This window comes from Poeciliopsis prolifica, unplaced genomic scaffold (genome assembly GCF_027474105.1).
Source record: "Poeciliopsis prolifica strain line A6 unplaced genomic scaffold, Auburn_PproV2 SCAFFOLD012, whole genome shotgun sequence".
NCBI classification, from domain to species: domain Eukaryota; kingdom Metazoa; phylum Chordata; class Actinopteri; order Cyprinodontiformes; family Poeciliidae; genus Poeciliopsis; species Poeciliopsis prolifica.
The window spans coordinates 5,887,045-5,906,421 of NW_026562387.1; the positions used below are offsets into that span (position 1 = coordinate 5,887,045).

The window sequence follows — 19,377 nt, forward strand, 5'->3', positions numbered from 1 at the left end:
GCGGTTTTTGGGGGTAGGCCGTGAAAAAAAAAAAAAAACAACTGGTTTTTCAGGGATTATATGGAAGACGATGACTGCAGAAAAATGTGATTATATGGTTCAAATGGGGCCATTGTTTGTGGAGATGCCTGTCCAGTGAGATCATTATATACAGTAACCTGTGGGAGGTAATGGATGAGGAGCAGGCTGGATATCCAAGACCGTCAATGGATTTCTGTGTCTGTGTGCAGCCTGGATTCATCAGATCTCCCAGAGCCTTTTATTAGCTTGTGCTGCGATTTGGAAACAGTTCGCAGCCTAAACCAGTCGCTGTGCGTTTTGTTCCAAATCTTTGTGTGCAAATTTGGACCATTTACTGAAGCATTAGCACACCGTGAGTCCGGTCTCACTTCCTGCTCCATTAAATCTCAGGGCCAGTAATAAGAACATCCTGAAAAGTTCTGTATACGTGAGCGGCGCATTGTCTTTATTTCCTAATTTTCAAAGAAGTAGAGTCAGTTTTGAATGTTGAGAAAGTAAAGCCCAACTTGTCACTGTGCAAACATTGAAAGTAGGCTCTGATGATTAATATCAAATTTAACGCCACATCACCACTTCTAGTGCTTTTGCCTCTGACAACAGCAAAAGAACATGTCTGTTCTATGTGCTATGTGATCATAGTTGGGGTTAATGGTGATACACAGGGTGTTGAAAATGCTATTTGGAAACTGCATAAGTCTCTGACCATTTTGCTTTTCAATTAAAACTATTCGCAAAAAGACGGCAGAAGCGGAAAAACACGAGTCTGAGTCTGTTGTCAGTCGGTACCTGCCCCAAAACCTCCGAGTTCTTGCTTTTATTTGTGTTATTGTCAGTTATTTAGCAGGCAATTCTGCAGATTTCTACAAAAAATATTTGCTTCTGACCTTCAACCTATGATATGTAAATACCAAATTGTTTTATAAATATGGATACCAAATCGTTGCACATTGTTACTCTAGCTATGTGAGCCACTGAGCATCAACCACCTACGAGTCGTCTGATAGGAGCTCCTTAAACCTGGTGGTAAACAGCAATGTGCTAAAGCCACTCTACAGATTTCCTCTGGACACGCAGCATAGAGTTGCTGGCTGCCTTTTCCCAGTCTGCTAATGGGGCCTGACAGTCTGTAATGGACTGGACTCGCTGCCTCATATCCTCGCCATGGACGGATGCTGCTGCTGTCTGGCCCTCAGTCTTCAGACCGCTTGCACATTTGTGGTGGGAATGCAACGGTAAGAACCTGCTACTTGTTTTACTTTATTTCTTTTGCTTGCAACTGGTAACTTCGGTTCATTTTTGCCAGCTGGACTGTGCCCCTGTGTGTTCAGGCGCCATTCCTGCATGCGTGAGCTGCATTTTGTGCTCTTGCATGGTATGGACATGAGCTCGGGGAGGGCCCCTGCCAGTGGCCCTTGCAAGGTCCCGTGGTGTGCAGCGTGTCTGCTTTGATCTGGGGTCAGGGGAGAAGATCAGAGCACAGGATGGATCTCCAAAGGTGCACACACACATATACAAAGTTTCTCCCAACAGACCTCTGACCCCATCGTCCTTCCCTCGACCCCGGGAGCCGCTTTGCTGGCTGACTGAATACAAAGAGCTCCTCGTCACGATGTACAGACGGCTCCTTGAGTCAGCCGAGCGTGGTGCCAACTCTGCAGCAGAGTGGATATATTGAAAAGAGATCAAGAGTTGCCTCAAGCTGCATCCGTGCCAAAGGTTAAAGAGTTTAAGACATGAAATATGGTTTTGGCCTCCTCAGAAAGACTGATGTTTACACCACAACAATTACCAGTTCATGGGATGTTTTCCTTTTTATTGAAAATAGCGGGGATTGCCGAAGAGTTGTGAACGTGTCGACTTTCAAAAGTTTCCAGAGCAACTCGGGTTGATGGGCCAAACCATTAATTAGATGAGACTTTGGAGGAATAACCAAGGAATAACCAAGAGGACATGGACATATCTGACCTCTCCTCGGAAACCATGAAGTCGGAGAGAAAAACCAGACAGATTATGGGCTGTAATTACATAAACACAGATGGATTCTTCTCATGCCTTGGACATCCATCGCATATTTTATTGGGTTAGCCATCTGTAAAGCCTTTAGCCGCGCTGACAGGTTCTTGGTGTGCAAAAATGTAATTAAAGGGTGTTTTTCAAAACTTAATCTTTTTTTTTTTAATTCTCATTTGAATCTTTCATCTGGTTTCAGTTCGGTCTCTTCTTTACTGCGATACTTTGTAATAGAAAACAGCTAAATTCTGATATTAATAGAAAGCAAAGAGTGCTGTTGGATTATTCATACCTTCTGTACCTTGGAAAAGATTTTATACCTCTTGACCCTTCCCCTATTTGCCTTGATACTATTACAAACTTCAATGTATTTGTAGAGAATAGATGAATATTATCTTTCTAAAACTTACACATAATGTGCTGCTTGGTTAAAAAATTATGTTCAAGAAAAGAAGAAAGTATCTGTCCTATAAGTAACTTATATTAACTCCATTTCAGCAATTCAGCAAACATGAGTAGCAAAAACCACAATGGGAGGATTTCAATCACTTAATTTGAGTGGCCTAGTCAAAGTCCAGCCCTAAATCCAATTAGGGATCTGTGGCAGGACTTGAAGCTTGATCTTCACAGTAGTTCACCAACAAAACCGTTGTCAAAAATGTTACTTTCTACATATCAAATGCTTGTAGAAGATTTTAGGTGGAATGTTTTCAATGAGGTTTTCATTCCTCAGAGGGAATGAAAACAAACGCAAGGCAAACTTTTCAAATTGTGAGACATTAAAGCAGACGTGCATCCTTCTCCTTTCACTTCACCATTACGCTCTACTTTGTCTATGTCAATTATATGAAATCACATTGAAAGAAATCGAAGTTAGTGGCTGGGTCGTAAAAGTAAAAGCACGGAACTGGTTTGAATTCCCGCTCGACAAATTGGAACTTTATTTTTTTACGTTTTTTTTTTTATTTTGGGGAGTTGGGATTTGGTGTAAAACCAGACTTTTGCTTCATATGTTTCACTAAACCAGATGTAAGGATCTTTTCTCATGTTGGATGAAGACGAGGAGACACAAACCACCCCTGGCTTTCAAACATGCATTAATGGGATAAGCTTTCCTTTAAAATGAAAGCTTATATTTCGAGGCAGTGAAACCCAATGACCTGCTGGGGCCACTGACTAGCATTAGGCACTGCAGGTATGAAAGGATTTTTAAATATTCTACCATTAGTCTGTAAAAATGACTTGTGGCACAAAGCTGTCTCTCCTTATTTGTATTCAGAGTGGTACCAAAACTGACATGACTTGGCCATTACATGTCTGCTAGTGTGTGAGGATGAAAATACATAGAAGTAATTTAAACTGACAGATGTAACAAAAGGCCTCAGCAACCTTAGATAACATGCAACTACTTTAATCTATTATAATAGAGAAAAACCTATATATCTTCAAGGTCAAAGCTATATACTTTAACCTCATACTTATTTTTATGTGACTTGTATAAAAATCAATTTTTACATTTGTATATATAATGTTGCACTGTTTCCTTGCAAATTAGCGCAGCTGTAGCAAACCAACAATTTTGAACTTCTACGCGCTGGTTGGAGGAAGGGTGTGAGCTGTGTGATTGGCAGCGCTAAGACCCGCCTCCTGGCTCTGATTGGTCGTTTCTGACAGAGTGGTGTATTTCTGCAGATGGCAGTAGAACACAAGCCCGAGGAGCTTCATTTTTGTCACCATTATTCTCTCATATTACACTGTTAGGACATACTTGCAACAAAAAAAAAAACATTTTTATAAAGGTTACCTACTGCAGCTTTAATGAAGAACTGTAGAAAGATGTTGAAATGACTTAGAAAATTATTCTACAATCTACTCACATGATGTTTCTATTAGGCAAAACTTCATTTTTCCATTTTTCCTCTCACTTAATAAATGTTGAAATTAAAAGGCTGACATTTCTCAATTCCTCAGTGGCAGAGTGCCACAGGAAGCCACTGCAGAAGCCGTTATTATTAAACGTCTTCACCAGGGGTCCCACTGGATGCGGCTGGCACTGCACTGTTTAACCAGGATCTTTGTGTATCCAAGTCAAACATAGTGGGCCTGCAGGTTTGGAGAAAGTCCGTGTGGAATCACTGGAGCGTCTGTGACGGCGAGAGTATTGTTTGAGTTCAAATTATGCGATTCAGGAAATCCCGTTATGTGCGTTTTTAACTTTGGGACATATTTAGCCTAGGTTGGCAAAATAAATTACAGAGTGAGTTATGTAGTGTTCAATCACGTTGTATTGTAGTGGATCACAACACACTAGAATACAATGTTCAGCTATCCTTCAGAGGAACTGGCTGAGCACCATTAGGAATGAACTGACCACTAACCACAGAGAGGTCTGGCCAGTGTTTTTCTCCAGATTTTTTTTTTCTTTTTTTTTTCCTGCTTCTATCTTATTTTCCACATTATTTTTGATTGGTGCCTATTTGATATTTTCCATTTTCAATTTCTGTATTTCAGCCAGTAGATATTTATTCCGCTTCCCATCACTGCAGTAGCTTGTTTATTGAATAACTTTTATTATACTTTTTTATAAGCTGTGGCTTTCATTCACATAAAGGGGGGATTTTATTTTCTTCCGTCTTCTCCATCCAAACTGCTTCTCACTTTACAGATGGTGACTTAGGCAAAAGTTTCACCTGCCTACTTTCCTCTTAGTAACTTATTTTTATGATGCACCAATCACAATTTTTGCAACAATTTTCGATCTCTGAATTTGAACCAATTCTACTTTCTTCTCAGGAAAGGAAGGCATTTATAGGATGATCATCTTTTTCCGTCTTGTTTTATTCTGTCCTTAAATTGTAATGTTACGTATGAGAAAAGAGTTTGTGTCAAACAGGAGTCTAAAAATATGTTAAATTGATTTCAAAATGGACATTTTAGCTGTGTTTTGTATTTCATATCAGCGATTGTCATAGCTGGACCATCTGCGTCAGTCACTACTTGAATGAAGGTCCTATCTGAACTCTACAAAACACTGTCAACAAGCACAAAAGGACAAACCAGAGTAAATTTGCAGCTTTTTTGTTTGCTCCTGAGGTCTTGTGCTCTTTGTCATCCAGAACGAGTTCCAGAAATGTCTCGGTACGACCTACTGGTGCATTCGGGGAAAACGGTAAGAAGAATCCGATTTTTGTGTTTAGGCCAATTCCAGTCACCAGCTGATATTTTGTTGCTTGCTTTCTTTCACATCTGAACTTTGAGTAATCTAAAAATTTGGTGCTGAACTGACTGTAGTTGTATAAATAACTGGGCTAGCTTACTGTAACAAACTCTTCTCTTATTTAAGCACTTTCAGAGACTTGTGTTCCTTAAGGCTGTTTTTCTTTACAATACACAGAGTTTGGGTTGAAACTTGATGGAACTGTGTTGTTTTATTTTTTCCCAAGGCGCCTGTGGTATCTCGGTTCCGTCATGTTATTTTGTGTATAACGCATTTGTGGGATTCATTCATTTGGATAAAAGTTAAATCAATGAATCATTCACTGCTGATTTGAATCAAAATGGCATTTAAGGCTGAATGGTATTTTTTCCTTCTCAATGGGATTTTGTTGTTTGAAGAAATCGGTGCATTATGTCTCATAATGGCCTTTTAAACCACTAATATTCTCAAATCATCAAAATTTGGATTGTTAAAAGGAGCCATATGGAAACATGAGAGCAAAGTTTACTCAGACTCACCCTTTCTCTCTCTCTCTGTCTCTCTGTTTGTGTGTGTGTGTGTGTGTGTGTGTGTGTGTGCGTGTGCGTGTGTGTGGGGACATGATACCTACAGCAGCAGCAGACAGCAGAGCCAGATGTTGCGCAGGTGGAAACGAGAGAACAGCTACTGTCAAATTGTCCAGGGGAATCTGCAAACCCTCCAACTCACTCTCTTCCTGTCAGCAGCTATCTCCTGCGCTCGTCTTTTCTACCGCGGCCCAGGCCGACTCTTTCCTCTCCAATCTTCCCGTCTGTCCCACGACTCAGTCCGCAGCTCTCTCGTTCCCCGGAAACTCTGCGCGCTTTGCCCCCTTTTTCTGTCGTTCCTGTCAGGCCGCCGTCGTCCCTTTCCTTACTCACTTTTCCTTTTGGTTTGATTTTTTTCTTCCCGTATGTTGCGCCGCTTCTTGGAGCCGATGATATCACCCACCATGCCGGGGTGAATCACAAAATTTCCCCGATGCTGTCAGGTTTCCTTGTTGCTCCGACTGCCACTTTGTGCCTTTCGCGGTGATGAAAATGAAAGGCGAAAAATATTTAAATGAGTCACCGAGCTCTGTAATTTGTGTGTTTTTTGTTTAAACAAACGGGGACAGTTTCTCTGTTCCAGAGAACTTCTGCCTGGTTCCCCTGCATCCCTTTGCTGTGTGTTCCTGTCTCGAAGCTCACGTCACGTCACGTCACGGTGGCTTAGCGCAGAGGTTATGCTCCGCGCGCGCACCGCGTGAAGACTTCCTTTTGATTTGAAGCGCGAACCCTCGGCGGATTTTAATCGAAATTCAAGCTGAGAAGGCGGAGAAGCAGCTGGAATGCTACTTACCCGGGAAACGCTGCGGCTCCCAGGCTGCTTCACACAGGGCTGCAGTGATAAAAAACAAACCCACCATAATGTGAGACGGGAGACTCGGCCTGCGTCTGGATTTCAGGGTTTTAATTGTGCGGCCGCCGAGAACGACTCCCCTCTCTGAAATTTACAAAAATGATTGACTGATGGATGAGCGGGGCCGCTGAGCTGTTTAGTGAGCGCGAGGTGCCTGGAGGCTTCGTTTGGGTTTGGTGGAAAATAATCGTTAAAGGAACCCGTCCTGTGAATTTCATTAGGGCCTAATGAAATCTGCGGACGCGTTTTTTTTTCATCCAGGGGGAAAAAGTGTTTTTCCCCTTCGGAGAGGAGCTCTCAGAACTCTGCAACGAGCAGAAAGTTTTGTTTGAATGGTTCAGGAAATTTGAAGCAACTCTCTGAGCATCTTCATTAGAGGGTCAAACAGACTCGGTTCGGCTTCTGTTTGGCTTTGTGAGGGAAATCTGTTTCATTTATTTGTTGCTGAAGTCCAAACATTTGCTCTGGTATTCAGTCTCCCTCTTGTTTCTTGTTTTTTTTTTTCCACACACTTCCTACAGACGACTTTCTCAAATACAGAGGAAACGAGATATTAACATACACTGTACTGGATGAATAATAATTAATAATAAAACAGAAACGTAAACATCTTTCTATCACTTTCTACAATCCTCTTTTAGTTTCCAATCTCATCTCAACTGGGGTTTTTTTCTTTTTTTTGTATCCAGTGATATTTGCAATCATAAAATAATTGTGCTTGGAGAGAGGTCGTCTCCTTCTTTCAGCCAGCTGACTAACAGTGGTGGCACCACAGCATATTTTCTTTGAGAACTCATTAAATCAGGTCTTGCCAATAAGCTGCTAATATTTAAAATTATCATTATTTTTTTTACATTTATGTCACTGTTTTTCTTTATTTTCCCTGTTAACAGTTATCACATATGCTTGGGGGAAAAAAACAAAACAAACTCATAACCCCATCTAGCTTATCAAAAGTTTTCTAGCCAGAAAGTCACTTGAATGTTAAGTGGCAGAGTATAAAGTTCCAGTGTGTTTGTGTTCAAGCCCAGAGGTGCACAGTAAGTCTTGTAAAGTCATTTTGCGTAGCATGACCTCTGATTGAGGCCTCCACACACCGGCTTAGTGGATCGATCTACCCGTCAACACTAGAGCCGAGCTGTTATCGCACACAGTCGCTGCTGTGTGTGTGTGTGTGTGCGTGCGCGCGTGTGTGTGGGCAGTTTTTGGAGGAAGACGATGAAACGATCACTGTCACATCTGATAGAAGTCTCAGTGACGCTGATGCGAATAACATCTCATTCTCGACCGGTGGTTTCCTGCGCCGCAGAGACACAGAGAGGCAGCCGTAAACCGAGATGCTTCGGTGACGAAAATTTGTTTTGACCGAGTTTATTTTTTGCAACGCAGAGATGCATTATGCATGAGTGTTTTGACTGACACGTCTTCGGCTCCTCGCTAGAGTCGGCGAGAGCTGGAAGTGCCTGGGGAGAGGGAGAGGGGGGGGCGTTGACCTTCCTGGGTGTGGGTCCAAGGCGGGGCTGACACTTCTGTGAGAGCCTGACTGGTTCCAGTGTTTTCACATTTGCACAGTTTTATCTTGTGTGACACACTCTGTTCCCCGGATGTGTCACCGTTTCACACAGGGTGGGTCCCCACATCATAAAATGACCAGAAACCTTTACAGCGTTTGGCTGAAGCGCAAATTCAACTGAGGTTTCGGCTGTACACTTACCCAAAGCGTGATGTGCTGTAAAACTGTGATCAGGTCAGATATCTGTCCATGTCCATATGCTAGCTACTGGCATATCAGATTTTTTCATATTCAATAACATTATAACCACAAGTAGTATAAGTTTGTGCGACTATAGCCAACACAGAACTCATTATGTGACGTAGCGTATGACTCTGAAAAATTAGTTTTAAAGTATTTCACAAATAGAAATCTGAAATTTTGGGATCTTCCCACATCTCGAGGAAAACTTTTGCACATTTAGTAATTTTTGCCCACTTTTTCTTTTCAAAGGATCTCTAAACATTCATTTATGAATATTGCTACAGATTCCCTGTTTTCAATCTTCACTCTGATTCATTCGAAGACATAAAATGCACTGATCTAAACTATTATTATTATTATTGTTCTATTAACCCTTTGAGATTTGAAGATGCAAGGGATGTTTGTAAAAATGTATTATTACTTTTAGTATTCCACTGAAGTTTTGACTGCGTGTTTGGGCCGTAACTGAGATATAATTACATGCATGTTTGACTATCACCTGGGTTTATTTAGGGATATCAAAGTGACTGCATGTCATACTTTTAAGGTCTTTGTTAATAAAATGCATCCCTATGTGCCGCTTTGGATCTGGGCACATGTAAAATCCCAATAAAAACAGGTTAGCATTCACGCCTTGCGAAAATATGAAAAAGCTCCGTCGTTGTGGATACTTTTGCGAGGCACTTTAATGTTGCCCAAGTATTGCTTGCAGCTGTGGTAGTTTGCTCAGCCTGGCCAACAGAATCTGCCACAGAAACCTCCATTGAAGAAATGAACTTCAGCATATCTAATTAGGATGCTTTACGGCTGCTGGTAAACAGATGATGTCGGTTTCACGCAGGACCAAGCAAGTAGTTTCCCACAGTCTCTCGGTCGCACAAACCCCCTCCGCTCCCACCTCCCCAAGCCCGCCAGGCTTGGAGTGGTGCAATTTCTCCGCGCAGCCTTGCCGAGAAAGGTGACTGAACTGTGTCGCGCAAAAAAGCAATGACCCTGGGTGAGATCCGGGAACCGCTCGGAACCAGTTTTATTGGGTGAAAAGCTGAGTTGGTGGAACGGTTCTCAGCGAGCCTGCAGTTAAAGTCGGTTGTGGTGAAGCCGCAGATTTACTGAACGTCTCTGTGCTGATTGGAAGCCGGATTAGAGATGATGATAGCGTGCTGCTGTGTCTGGCGGGATGAGACGTGTGAGAAACTCTTCCGTCGAAAGCCTGCTAATGTGGGTTTTAGGTTCTGAGGGGACTGACTTTGTGAAAGTTTCACCTTTTCCCAGCTCCTCCTGTAAACAAGAAATGCATGCAGCAGGCCCGGGTTTTTACTGGGATTTCTTCCTTCCTGTGTAAACCTTCCAGTCTCTCAAGTGGGATTAAGGCATCCAACTGTGAACAGAACCAACTCCTCTTGGCGCACGGTACCATTATAGCCTATATTGCTCTTAGAAGCACAGCAGGGAGACTTTTTGTCCTCTATACATTGTGAGAAGTGGTCCCACGATGTCTCCGAGGTCGCCGGTGCTGAGAAATAAAATAAATAAATAAAAAATCACTTCGAACTGATAACAGGGATTTGTTTTTGGGCGATGAAAGCCTCAAAACCTATTAGAGTCCACATATAAATCACATGTTTTACATGCATGAAAGACTTCCGTGGTCGACCTCAGAGCAGCGTCTGCGAAAAGGATATCCGCTCATCGGTCTCTGCTGTATATTTCAACGGAAATCCCTGTTTGTAAATATATACTTTGGTCTTTATTTGTAGACGAGTATGTCTGGACTGTGAGTGCAGTTACAGGAAAAAAAAAAGTGATGATGAATATTGGTTGCATTGCAACAGTTTAGTTGACTTTCTCTCTCCCCCCGCCCCCTGTATTTCTGTGTTTCCTGTTCCCTGCAGTGGAGTATGACCGGGAGCTCTCTCTGCAGCGGCGTCACCACAAGGAGTTGAAGTTCAACCTGTCGCAGATCCCGGAGGGCGAGGCCATCACGGCAGCCGAGTTTCGCCTTTACAAGGAGTGCGTGAGCCAAGCGTTTCGCAACGACACCTTCATGCTCAAAGTCTACCAGGTGGTGAAGGAGCACCCTGACAGGTACTAGAACACGCGAGAGGCCTTTTATTCTTGGTTCTTTCAAAAATTAGCCGTATTTCCATGTGTCAAGGTCACTGAAACTTTCAGAATTTTATGGCTAAACTAGTTGCTGCCCTATAAAGGCATGTTTTTACAAACTCTGAGCCTTACAGAAGTCATTGCATCCTTTGAGCTTTTTAATACCACCACATAGTTTTTACATCAAGGCCAAAAGATGTTTGCTGCGTCTCCTACAAGGCGTCCATAAAACTTGTGTGTTTGTTTCAGCTATAACTTCCTTTTTATTCCATAAAGGCCAGATTTGTGGAGAGCTAACAGCTGTCCTGTCAACAAACCGTAACACCTGAGCTCCTCCTCAGTTTAATGGGCCGTTTGGCTGCTTCTCTGGTTTTCTTGTTGTCCGATCCGAAAGTGTAGATAGGCGGCCACATGTTGGTGGGTTCGCAGCTTTTCGTTTTTGGATGATGGGTTTAACAGAGCTGTGTGAGATCTTGCAAGTCGCTTTGTAGCCTAGCTCTGCTTTGAACTTCTCAGCAACATCATCCCTCATGTGTTCCTTGGTCTTCATGATGTTGTTGTTCACTAATGTTATCCAACAATCCTCTGACGTTTTCACACAATAGCAGAGACTGTAAACCCATCGATACGAAGTTTTTCCAGAAAGGAGGCAGTTTTGCCACTGAAACCGAGTTTTTTGCTGTGAAACTCCTGCTGCTCAGAAACCAGCGTTCTGCTTCCCCTGTGGTGTCCGTCGCTTCATCCCATGTTTATGATGCAAAGCTGAGCAAACCCTTCCCCCCTTTCTTGCAGAAATAACTTCAGCTTTAAAAGAGTCGAATCTTCTAAATAACCACAGCTGATACACGTCAAACATTTACCTTACCTCTGCAGGGCGGATAAACAGCGCCTCTGAATGGGTTTGGTGTTTCAGGAAGTCTGCTCCCTGACAAACGACGTAAATGGAGAGTTTCTGATATACTTCAGCTTATTCTCAGTCGCTTCGCTTTAGCAGGCTCTAGAGCAATGGAGAATTGATGTAGTAAGACACCTTGAGCTGGGTGGCTTTAGCGCTCAATTTCCGCTAAATGTGTTCAATCCTTAAGGCCCATACATCTGCATTTTAATGAGAATTAGAGCTTACCACTCGTTGCTAAAACATTACAATTGAGCAGACAACTACTTAAATTTCACATTCTTGAATCCCTTTTTCTTTTAAGCTGGGTTGCTGGGTTACCAGGATGGGGCTTAAGTGAAATAAAAGTAAAAGATCTTTAGCTTTAAGCTCCTTTTTTTCCCCTCTTCTAATTTTACACGTTAAACTGTAACTGTGCAATCGCCAAATCTGCAGGAAGCCAATTAACTTTTCCCGTGGCCCTGACTCCCGTTTTGGCTCTGAGCTGTAATGATAGAGTGTTTAATTAGCTTGACGCCCTTTGTTCTTTTCATTCGATTGGCTTCTTGAGCAGCAGGCCAGGAATGCGAGAGATTACAATGCCAAAAATGTGGCAGAGCTGACATAAGAACAGGCCGGCTACTCCCAACTGCTGACCGCTAATCAGCTTTTTTCTTTTTTTTTTTTCAACCAATTATGGTTATCTTTGAAAAATAATTATGTAGCCTTTTTAAAATGAAATTTATGTTGATAAACGTACCTCTAGTTCAAGAAACCTTGCTCACATTTTGGTTTATTACTTTTACAAATATGCCTTTTTTGTAAAGGACCAGAAAATTGTTCTACTTCGCATATGAAGATAAGCAAAGCAAACAAGATTTATTTAAAGAAGCTTCTTCAAACTAGGGGTGGACATTTATCGTACTGTTTATGATTTCTCATGATATCTTATCATGAAATAAATTCTAATTTATTGTCCAATTTATAAAGTCCAATTAAATGCTGCTTAAAATCCTCCCAAAACTGTTTATATTTTTTGGATTGTTAGATTTACTATTTTCTCCAGAATGAAAATAGCAATAAATGTGATTAAATGCAGTAGTTACTAGTGACACAGATCACTCTTCTTTATGCGACTGCTGTCCTAAAGAAGCATAACAAATGCAAATGGTTTTCGAGGTCTGTATTTGCGTTTGTGTGCCAACCAATCACCACACACTTACCTCAAAAATGAGCAATAAATAGTTATTTTTGTCGCTCTCGTTATCACAATGCAACCACAAAATATTCCAATAAATTCATGTCACTCATACAAAATCCCCCTCAAAAAAACTTCTGTTATTTATAGGTTACAGTTTTTGTAAGAAGTCAGGAATGAGAAGTTTCAGTGGATCTCGGGTGAAGATCTTTTGTCGTCACATGATCGCCGTGTGAAGCGTCAGCGTCCTGGCCCAGCTGGAGCGACGGCGTGCAGGGGCTTTCGTGCGGAAGCTGTCAAACGCTCTCATTACAGACCAATAAAGCGGGGCCGCAGAGACATGGCTGCAGGGGCATTCTGCGAACACCTGGATGATTGCGGAGCTTTGATGTCGTCTCTGGGACGACGGTCCCACGGGCTCTCTGCTGTGTTATTACCGTCTCTAATGGGACGGCGGGGGCCCTCTTATCATCCACGCTCTGCCTTTTTCTTACGTCTCCTCGGTTCTCGCTTCTCATTTACGAGTCACACTTCTTTCCAGCGTTCGACACATTCCGCTTGACTGCTTTGCACAGAAAAATGTTGTAAGTGATTTTAGCGTAGATGACTCACAGAAAGTGGCACAGAGGGTCTGACCTCACTGGTGTCCAATATTTAGGTTCTTTTTTGCTTTCCATGTGAAAAAATTTCATTCAAAAACTCAAATATGAATTGATGGAACAAAACATCAAATTTGAAGAGTCAGTTTATACATCATGTCTTGAGATAAAAATCCTTGTTTGGGCTTAAAAATATACAGAACCTTGTAAAAACTGAACAAGACAGTTTTACTCCAACTCAACTTAACTGTGCCTGTGTATGTGCGACGCCTTTTTTTTTTTTTTGAAGTTCTGGCTGTTTTGTTTGCCTTAGAGAGGCGGATCTGTTCCTGCTGGAGTCCCGGAGGCTTTGGGCCGCTGAGGAAGGATGGCTGGAGTTTGACATCACGGCGACCAGCAACCTGTGGGTGATGAGTCCGGTGCATAACCTGGGCCTGCAGGTCAGCGTGGAGACCAGTAGCGGTGAGAAACTCAGCGACACTCAGCACGGTTTCAGATCCACGTTTTGTTCTAGATCGGTTTATAGATTCCAGTGAATATTCATCAGTTTAACTAACTCGCTTCCTTTTAACAACATGAAACGAAAACAGATCATAAAACAGTCAGAATGAACCAAACTGAGCTGCGACGCTTGTCTGAGAGTCGCCTGTTTTCCCAAGCAGGGCAGACCATCAGCTGTAAAGACGCGGGACTCGTGGGACGAGATGGCGCGCTGGAGAAGCAGCCTTTCATGGTGGCGTTCTTTAAGGTCAGCGAGGTCCACATACGCTCCGCACGCTCCGCCGGCGGGAAACGGCGACACCAGAATCGCAACCGGTCCACACAACCGCAAGAGGCATCCAGAGGGTCAGGCCAAACAGGTCAGTGTGCTAAAACCTTAACCGACCTCAGAATGCAGACGGATACAAAACTAACCTCAACGTTACCTCCATAGATGCATGAATTATGTCCAGCCTGCACACGGTTTGTCTGGTTAAGGTATTTCCTTTAGAAGTATTTGATGAATTGGACCCGACCTGCACAGGATCTCTTTGTAATCAGCAACTATTAGATGGAAACTGTAGCTGAGGGATGATGTGCGGGATTTATTTTCCCTGCAGCTTCCCCTTAAGGATAGAAGGAGATTGAATATTCAGCCTCCTTTGTGATTTATGAAGGTGATTTCTGTTGCTGGGAGGGTTTGGACTCGGAATTAAGTGTCAGAAAAGTTGCATGTTTTTTACAACTGTTTGCGTTTTTGGTTTTCAGAGTACACGATGTCTTGGAAAACAGCATTTAACGTCCATGTTAAACGGCCGTTCGACTGGCCTTCTAGGTGATAGAAAAACACAAAGTTGCACATAATCGTGGTGGGAACGGAAAAGATGTAGTTTTTTTCCCAAAACTTATTAAATAAAAGCCAGAAAAGCGTGGCCCCCGTTCAATCTGATACCTTTAAATTCAGCGCCGAGCAACCAAATGCTAGGCTAGCTGGAAACCCAAGGAAGAAATCGAGTCAAATCAAATCAAGTAACATTATTTATTCTGGAAAAGGGCAGTTTGGCTCGCAGCTCTCTGGAAAAACATAACAAAAGAAAATACAAACAATAATTGCATGCAGTATTTTAGGACAAATACTAAAATCACATAAAATTAAGTAGAGATATAAAAAAAAAAATCTCAAAATCCTGACAGGAGTTTGTGGTTGGGATGTGACAAAAATGTAAAAAGAAAAACAAATCTCCATGCATCCTCTTGCAGGGCATTTTGATCTCGGCCTATTATAAAGGGAGTATTTATTTTGAAAAAAAGTTGCTAAATATTCAGTGGTTGATCTTGACAGGTGACCTCATCTTTAAACTCCACTGCAGTTCGCTCCTCAAGCAGCTTACCGGATGATGTAATGAGGAAGGATAATCCTCATCTTATTAGCTTTGCAAGCGTTTCAAATTAAATCAAACCCTAACCCGCCCACCTTTCACCTGCTGAGTAATTGTGGCCCAACTCAATGCTGCTTAACGCCAAGGTGCCACTGCGAGGGCTTATTGTGTGAGTGGCGCTCGACGGACACGCCGTCAATATTGGTTTGATCGCCGCCTAATTTGACTGATGAGTCACGACGCGACTCGCAAACCACGGCGACGTAAACTGCTTGAGCGGAGCAGCAGGAGAGAGGGAGCTGTCGCTCCGTCAGAATATCCCCTCAGCTCCATGAAGCAAATATGTAATTTCCCACTGGAAGCATGTTATTTTATTTTTATTTGATGCAGAAAATAGATGCTCATTTCCGAAACTAGTCAGAGAAACAAATCACAGACTAGTTCAAGACATAACTTAGACGTGTGATGGTGACCATCCTCTTTAGGGACCAGAACGTGGTCAGAAAAATCCTGCAAATTTCTTTTTATTTTTGAGGAGATCACTTAAAACCTTTGGTGAAATCACGTCCGACGGATTTCAACAATTATACTTTAAATAGACGGTAAGCAGATTTCTACACACACAGGGCTATCATATATGGAAGTTCAAAACGTTCACACCCTGACAGTTTAAAAGCTCTTTACATTTTGCATTTTAGTCTCTTTCCTTTGATAGACCATCTGTGGTGGATTCACAGCAAACAAGTCAGGGATGAAGTCATGGAGAGGTTTAGAGCTTTTATAAAAAAGTTTATAACTTTTATAAAAATATATGATTTTTGCATAGTTGTTAAAACTGTCACTATGTTATGGCAAAATGAGGCAGATAATCTTTAGAAAAAAAAAGGAGCTCCTCTGCCCTCTCCCAGTGGTAACTACAGAAATACACCACTCGGTCAGAAGCAAGCAATGAGAGGGTCTTAGTGCTGTCAATCATGCTTTTGTATTCACTGGTCACAACCTCCACCTTGCTCTCTGCTGTGCGCTGCAGCTTATGTTTGATTAGAGCCTGTCATGAATGCTCAGGCTAGTTGGCTTGGCAACAGGTGATGGCAGATAAATAGTTTTTCTGAAACGTTAAGTTGTTTCTCCGCAATTAGCACATTTAGCAGCATGTACATGAGCATGACTGACTGCGCTAAGACACTGGCTCTGATTGGTTGTTTTTGACAAGTGCAATATTAGCATGGAGGGGAGGTAATCTTTCACAGGTTATCTGTCTCATAATGTACTTTCAAAACATTGTGACAGTTTGAACAAATACGTCAAAAAAAAAAGTAATGTAAAAAGCCGATGTGGCTTTAAATCGGGGTTAGATTATAAGCCATGAGGAAACTTTTGCTTCGAAAACGGACTAAAATAGGTACACCTGTTTGAGCTCTTAACTCCAAGTGATCAGCAAAGCTCACTTGTGCTTCTCAGAAACTGTTTGACGTCATCCAGAGAGCTGAGAATTGAAACTAATGACGAGACCGTAAACGGTTAAGCGTCCATACCCAAAAAGCTGACTCGCTTTTTTGCCGCCCGGTGCCAAAACCCAGCTCTGACCGGGGTGCTGCAAATAGAACCTTCTGGCCAGCTACCTGGGAAGCAATTTACCTCTGCTTCGCTTCGCCGGCTCTGTTTAATGACTCTAACATCTGCACAGTAAACAGATGTATTTGTGGGACAGGTTGGCTTTGTGCTTCCCTGTTGCTCTCTGCGAATAGTTTGTTTGGCTCTGTTTTCTGTTTGTTCCGAGCATCTTCGGTGGCTTCCTCCAAAGACTGAACTAATGCAGAAAACAACAAGGTGGAAGCTTGAACCGGCAGGAGCGGCGGAGTCTTAAGATGGCACTGCTTTGCACTCATGGTTTGTTGCGCAACTTCATGTCCTCCTCTGCCAGGCTGTCACCTTCGCTTTCACGTCAGAGTGACTTCAAGAAAAACTCATTTCAGGTTTCGTAAGCAAACAGAAACCTGCAGTCTGCTTTTGCTTCCCTGTTTTTGCGTCAGGAGGATGAGGAGAAGCAAATCTGTTCAAAGACATTTTCCAATGAACACAATCGGTTAAATGCACTTTACATAACCCAAAACATCAAGATCTCGCTGCACTCGCCACTCGGCACGACTGGGAGTGTAAATATTTAGACCCTGCACAGGAAGTTGGGAGCGCACCCCCCACCCTCGGTCTGCTGCCCCCCCTGTGACAGCCATGTGTCCGAGGCGGGGAGAGGAGTTCTGGGATTGGACGGGATGGGAGGATCCATGAGGAACTCTGGCTGGCATATGGTTTCAATACTGCATCACTCACTCCTGAGATGAGGAGAAGTTTGAATTGGACGGGGGAAACAACTGAATGTTTGGAACGGCGCCGCAGCGTGTCAGTTCAGGACACAGTAAAAGGGAATATTTCACCTAGAAGTCAGTCCATTTCTAAGGCCAAGAGGAAGCATTTTGTTTTTTAACTGCTAGTGTCCACACAAGCGTCCGTCCAGGTGCCTTTGAAAACTTCAGCATGCCGTGCTTTCTAAAAACAACATCCTCTTCTACCTAATGTGCAAATTCTTGACCCGTGTGATTAAAATATCTGCGAGAGCTTTATTCCACATCTTGGTTTACTTAATTACCCTCTTGTAAAATCCAATTTTATTGCTCCATGTAGCTATGGAGTGGAAGGAAAATGCTACACAGTTCTCACATCTTTTTTTACTAAATTCCAAACTGCACTGTGCATTTTCCCCCTTTACGGTGACGCCACTAAATGAAATCCACTGCAACCAAAGCCGGCTAAAGATTGCAATCCCACTTGTAAACTCTGGTCAGAGGAGATTTAGATCTAACTTTCAGACTTGCACGCAAAAACACAAAGTGTGGCAGTAAAACAAAACACGACACACCATCTTGGTCACCACTATCCCTAGCATAAAACATGGTGGACGTCGCATCATGCTGTAGAAATGCTTTTCTTCAGCAGGAACAAACAGCAGGTTGATAGTAACATAAAAAAATGTTGTTTCCAGATGTGCAAAACTGGTATAAATGTGACCCAAAAAATTTGCATTAGTGATTGCAGAAATAGGTGGTTCTTGGGTGTGGACTCAGAGGGGCTCCGCAAAACTGCGCATCACACTTCTTAGATTTTTATTTATTTTTTTCTTTTGCTTATTTCTTAATCTGACCTTCGTTTTATTAGAAAATCTAAAACTTCACTCAGTCCCCTTAGACTACCAAAACAGGCTTTTCATCAGCAAGCTTGATTACCTAAACCGAAATGCTTCTGAGCTTTTTGACCTCTCTTTTCCCATGTTCACAGTGTTAATGCGTTGGACGTAAAACAACACGAGAGATCAAATATCTTCCAGATGACTGAAGAGGATTGAATTAGCCAAATAAATTTCTGCAACATTAGTTTTGAAATATTGCCGTGATCAAAAGTGTAATAAATCATTTGTTTTTTGTTTTTTTTGCTCCCTTTTTGCCTGAAAACTCACACAGTATGTGATTATTTGGACAAATTTGCTTGCTTATTCTCTCTTTGAAAACATCCTCCTGGATATGTATATTTATATATTTTTTTCCAACAAAAGCTCTCGCATAGCGCGCCAGGAGAACAATGCAACACCTTCAAAGCTAATTTGGCATTTAGTGGGTGCAGAGGGCCGGGAGGTAATGGGAGTCGGGTTGGGCCCTTGGCTCCTAGCTGCGGGGGAGGTTAACAACCATCCGGGGAAGGAATACCGCGTCCCGGCACAGCTCTGGCGGCCTGTAATTAGGTGTAGCTAGTCATTAGCTGCGCAGCTAAAAGACTGACCAAGCTAACAGTATCGCTTAAAGAACTATAATAACACGGCGCTCAGCCAGCTGTGTTTTTTCATGTCACTCCTCTCCTCTCCCTCCTCCGCCTTCTCCCCGCTCCGTCCCCACCCGAGCTCTTTTTGTTTACCGTTAGAGTAATTAGACATGGCGGAGCTCCATCGCAGGGTTTAATAACCTCTGTGATGAAAGACAGGAAGAAAGATAAACGTCAGTAAAAAGGTTGAAGGGACTGGGAGGGGTAAAACAAAAAAAAAGGAGGGAGAAACGTCAAGAGACGGCAGTGACTGTCCTGCGAGATGAACAGAACTTTGGGCTTTTTGAACTGGGCATTTCTCTGACCCAGTTTGTAATGTGTGACTGAACTGACCTTTTATGTCACTAAAGCCAACACTGCGGCTACACCGTCTGAAATGGCACCCCGTGAATCTTCTATTTTCGGGAACGGCCTGCGATAAATATAATTTACAGCTTTTTTCCGCCCCGCA

At 42.6% G+C, this 19,377-nt stretch overlaps 1 protein-coding gene across 1 annotated transcript in view; it reads left to right on the forward strand.

The window, feature by feature from the left end:
* bmp6 (bone morphogenetic protein 6) overlaps window positions 1-19,377 on the forward strand; it is a 48,527-nt gene that overhangs the window by 19,726 nt on the left and 9,424 nt on the right. Inside the window, exons 2-4 of the mRNA XM_055037408.1 lie at window positions 10,316-10,508; window positions 13,511-13,659; window positions 13,860-14,057. Coding sequence (XP_054893383.1) covers window positions 10,316-10,508; window positions 13,511-13,659; window positions 13,860-14,057 — 540 coding nt within the window. The remainder of the gene's footprint in view (window positions 1-10,315; window positions 10,509-13,510; window positions 13,660-13,859; window positions 14,058-19,377) is intronic.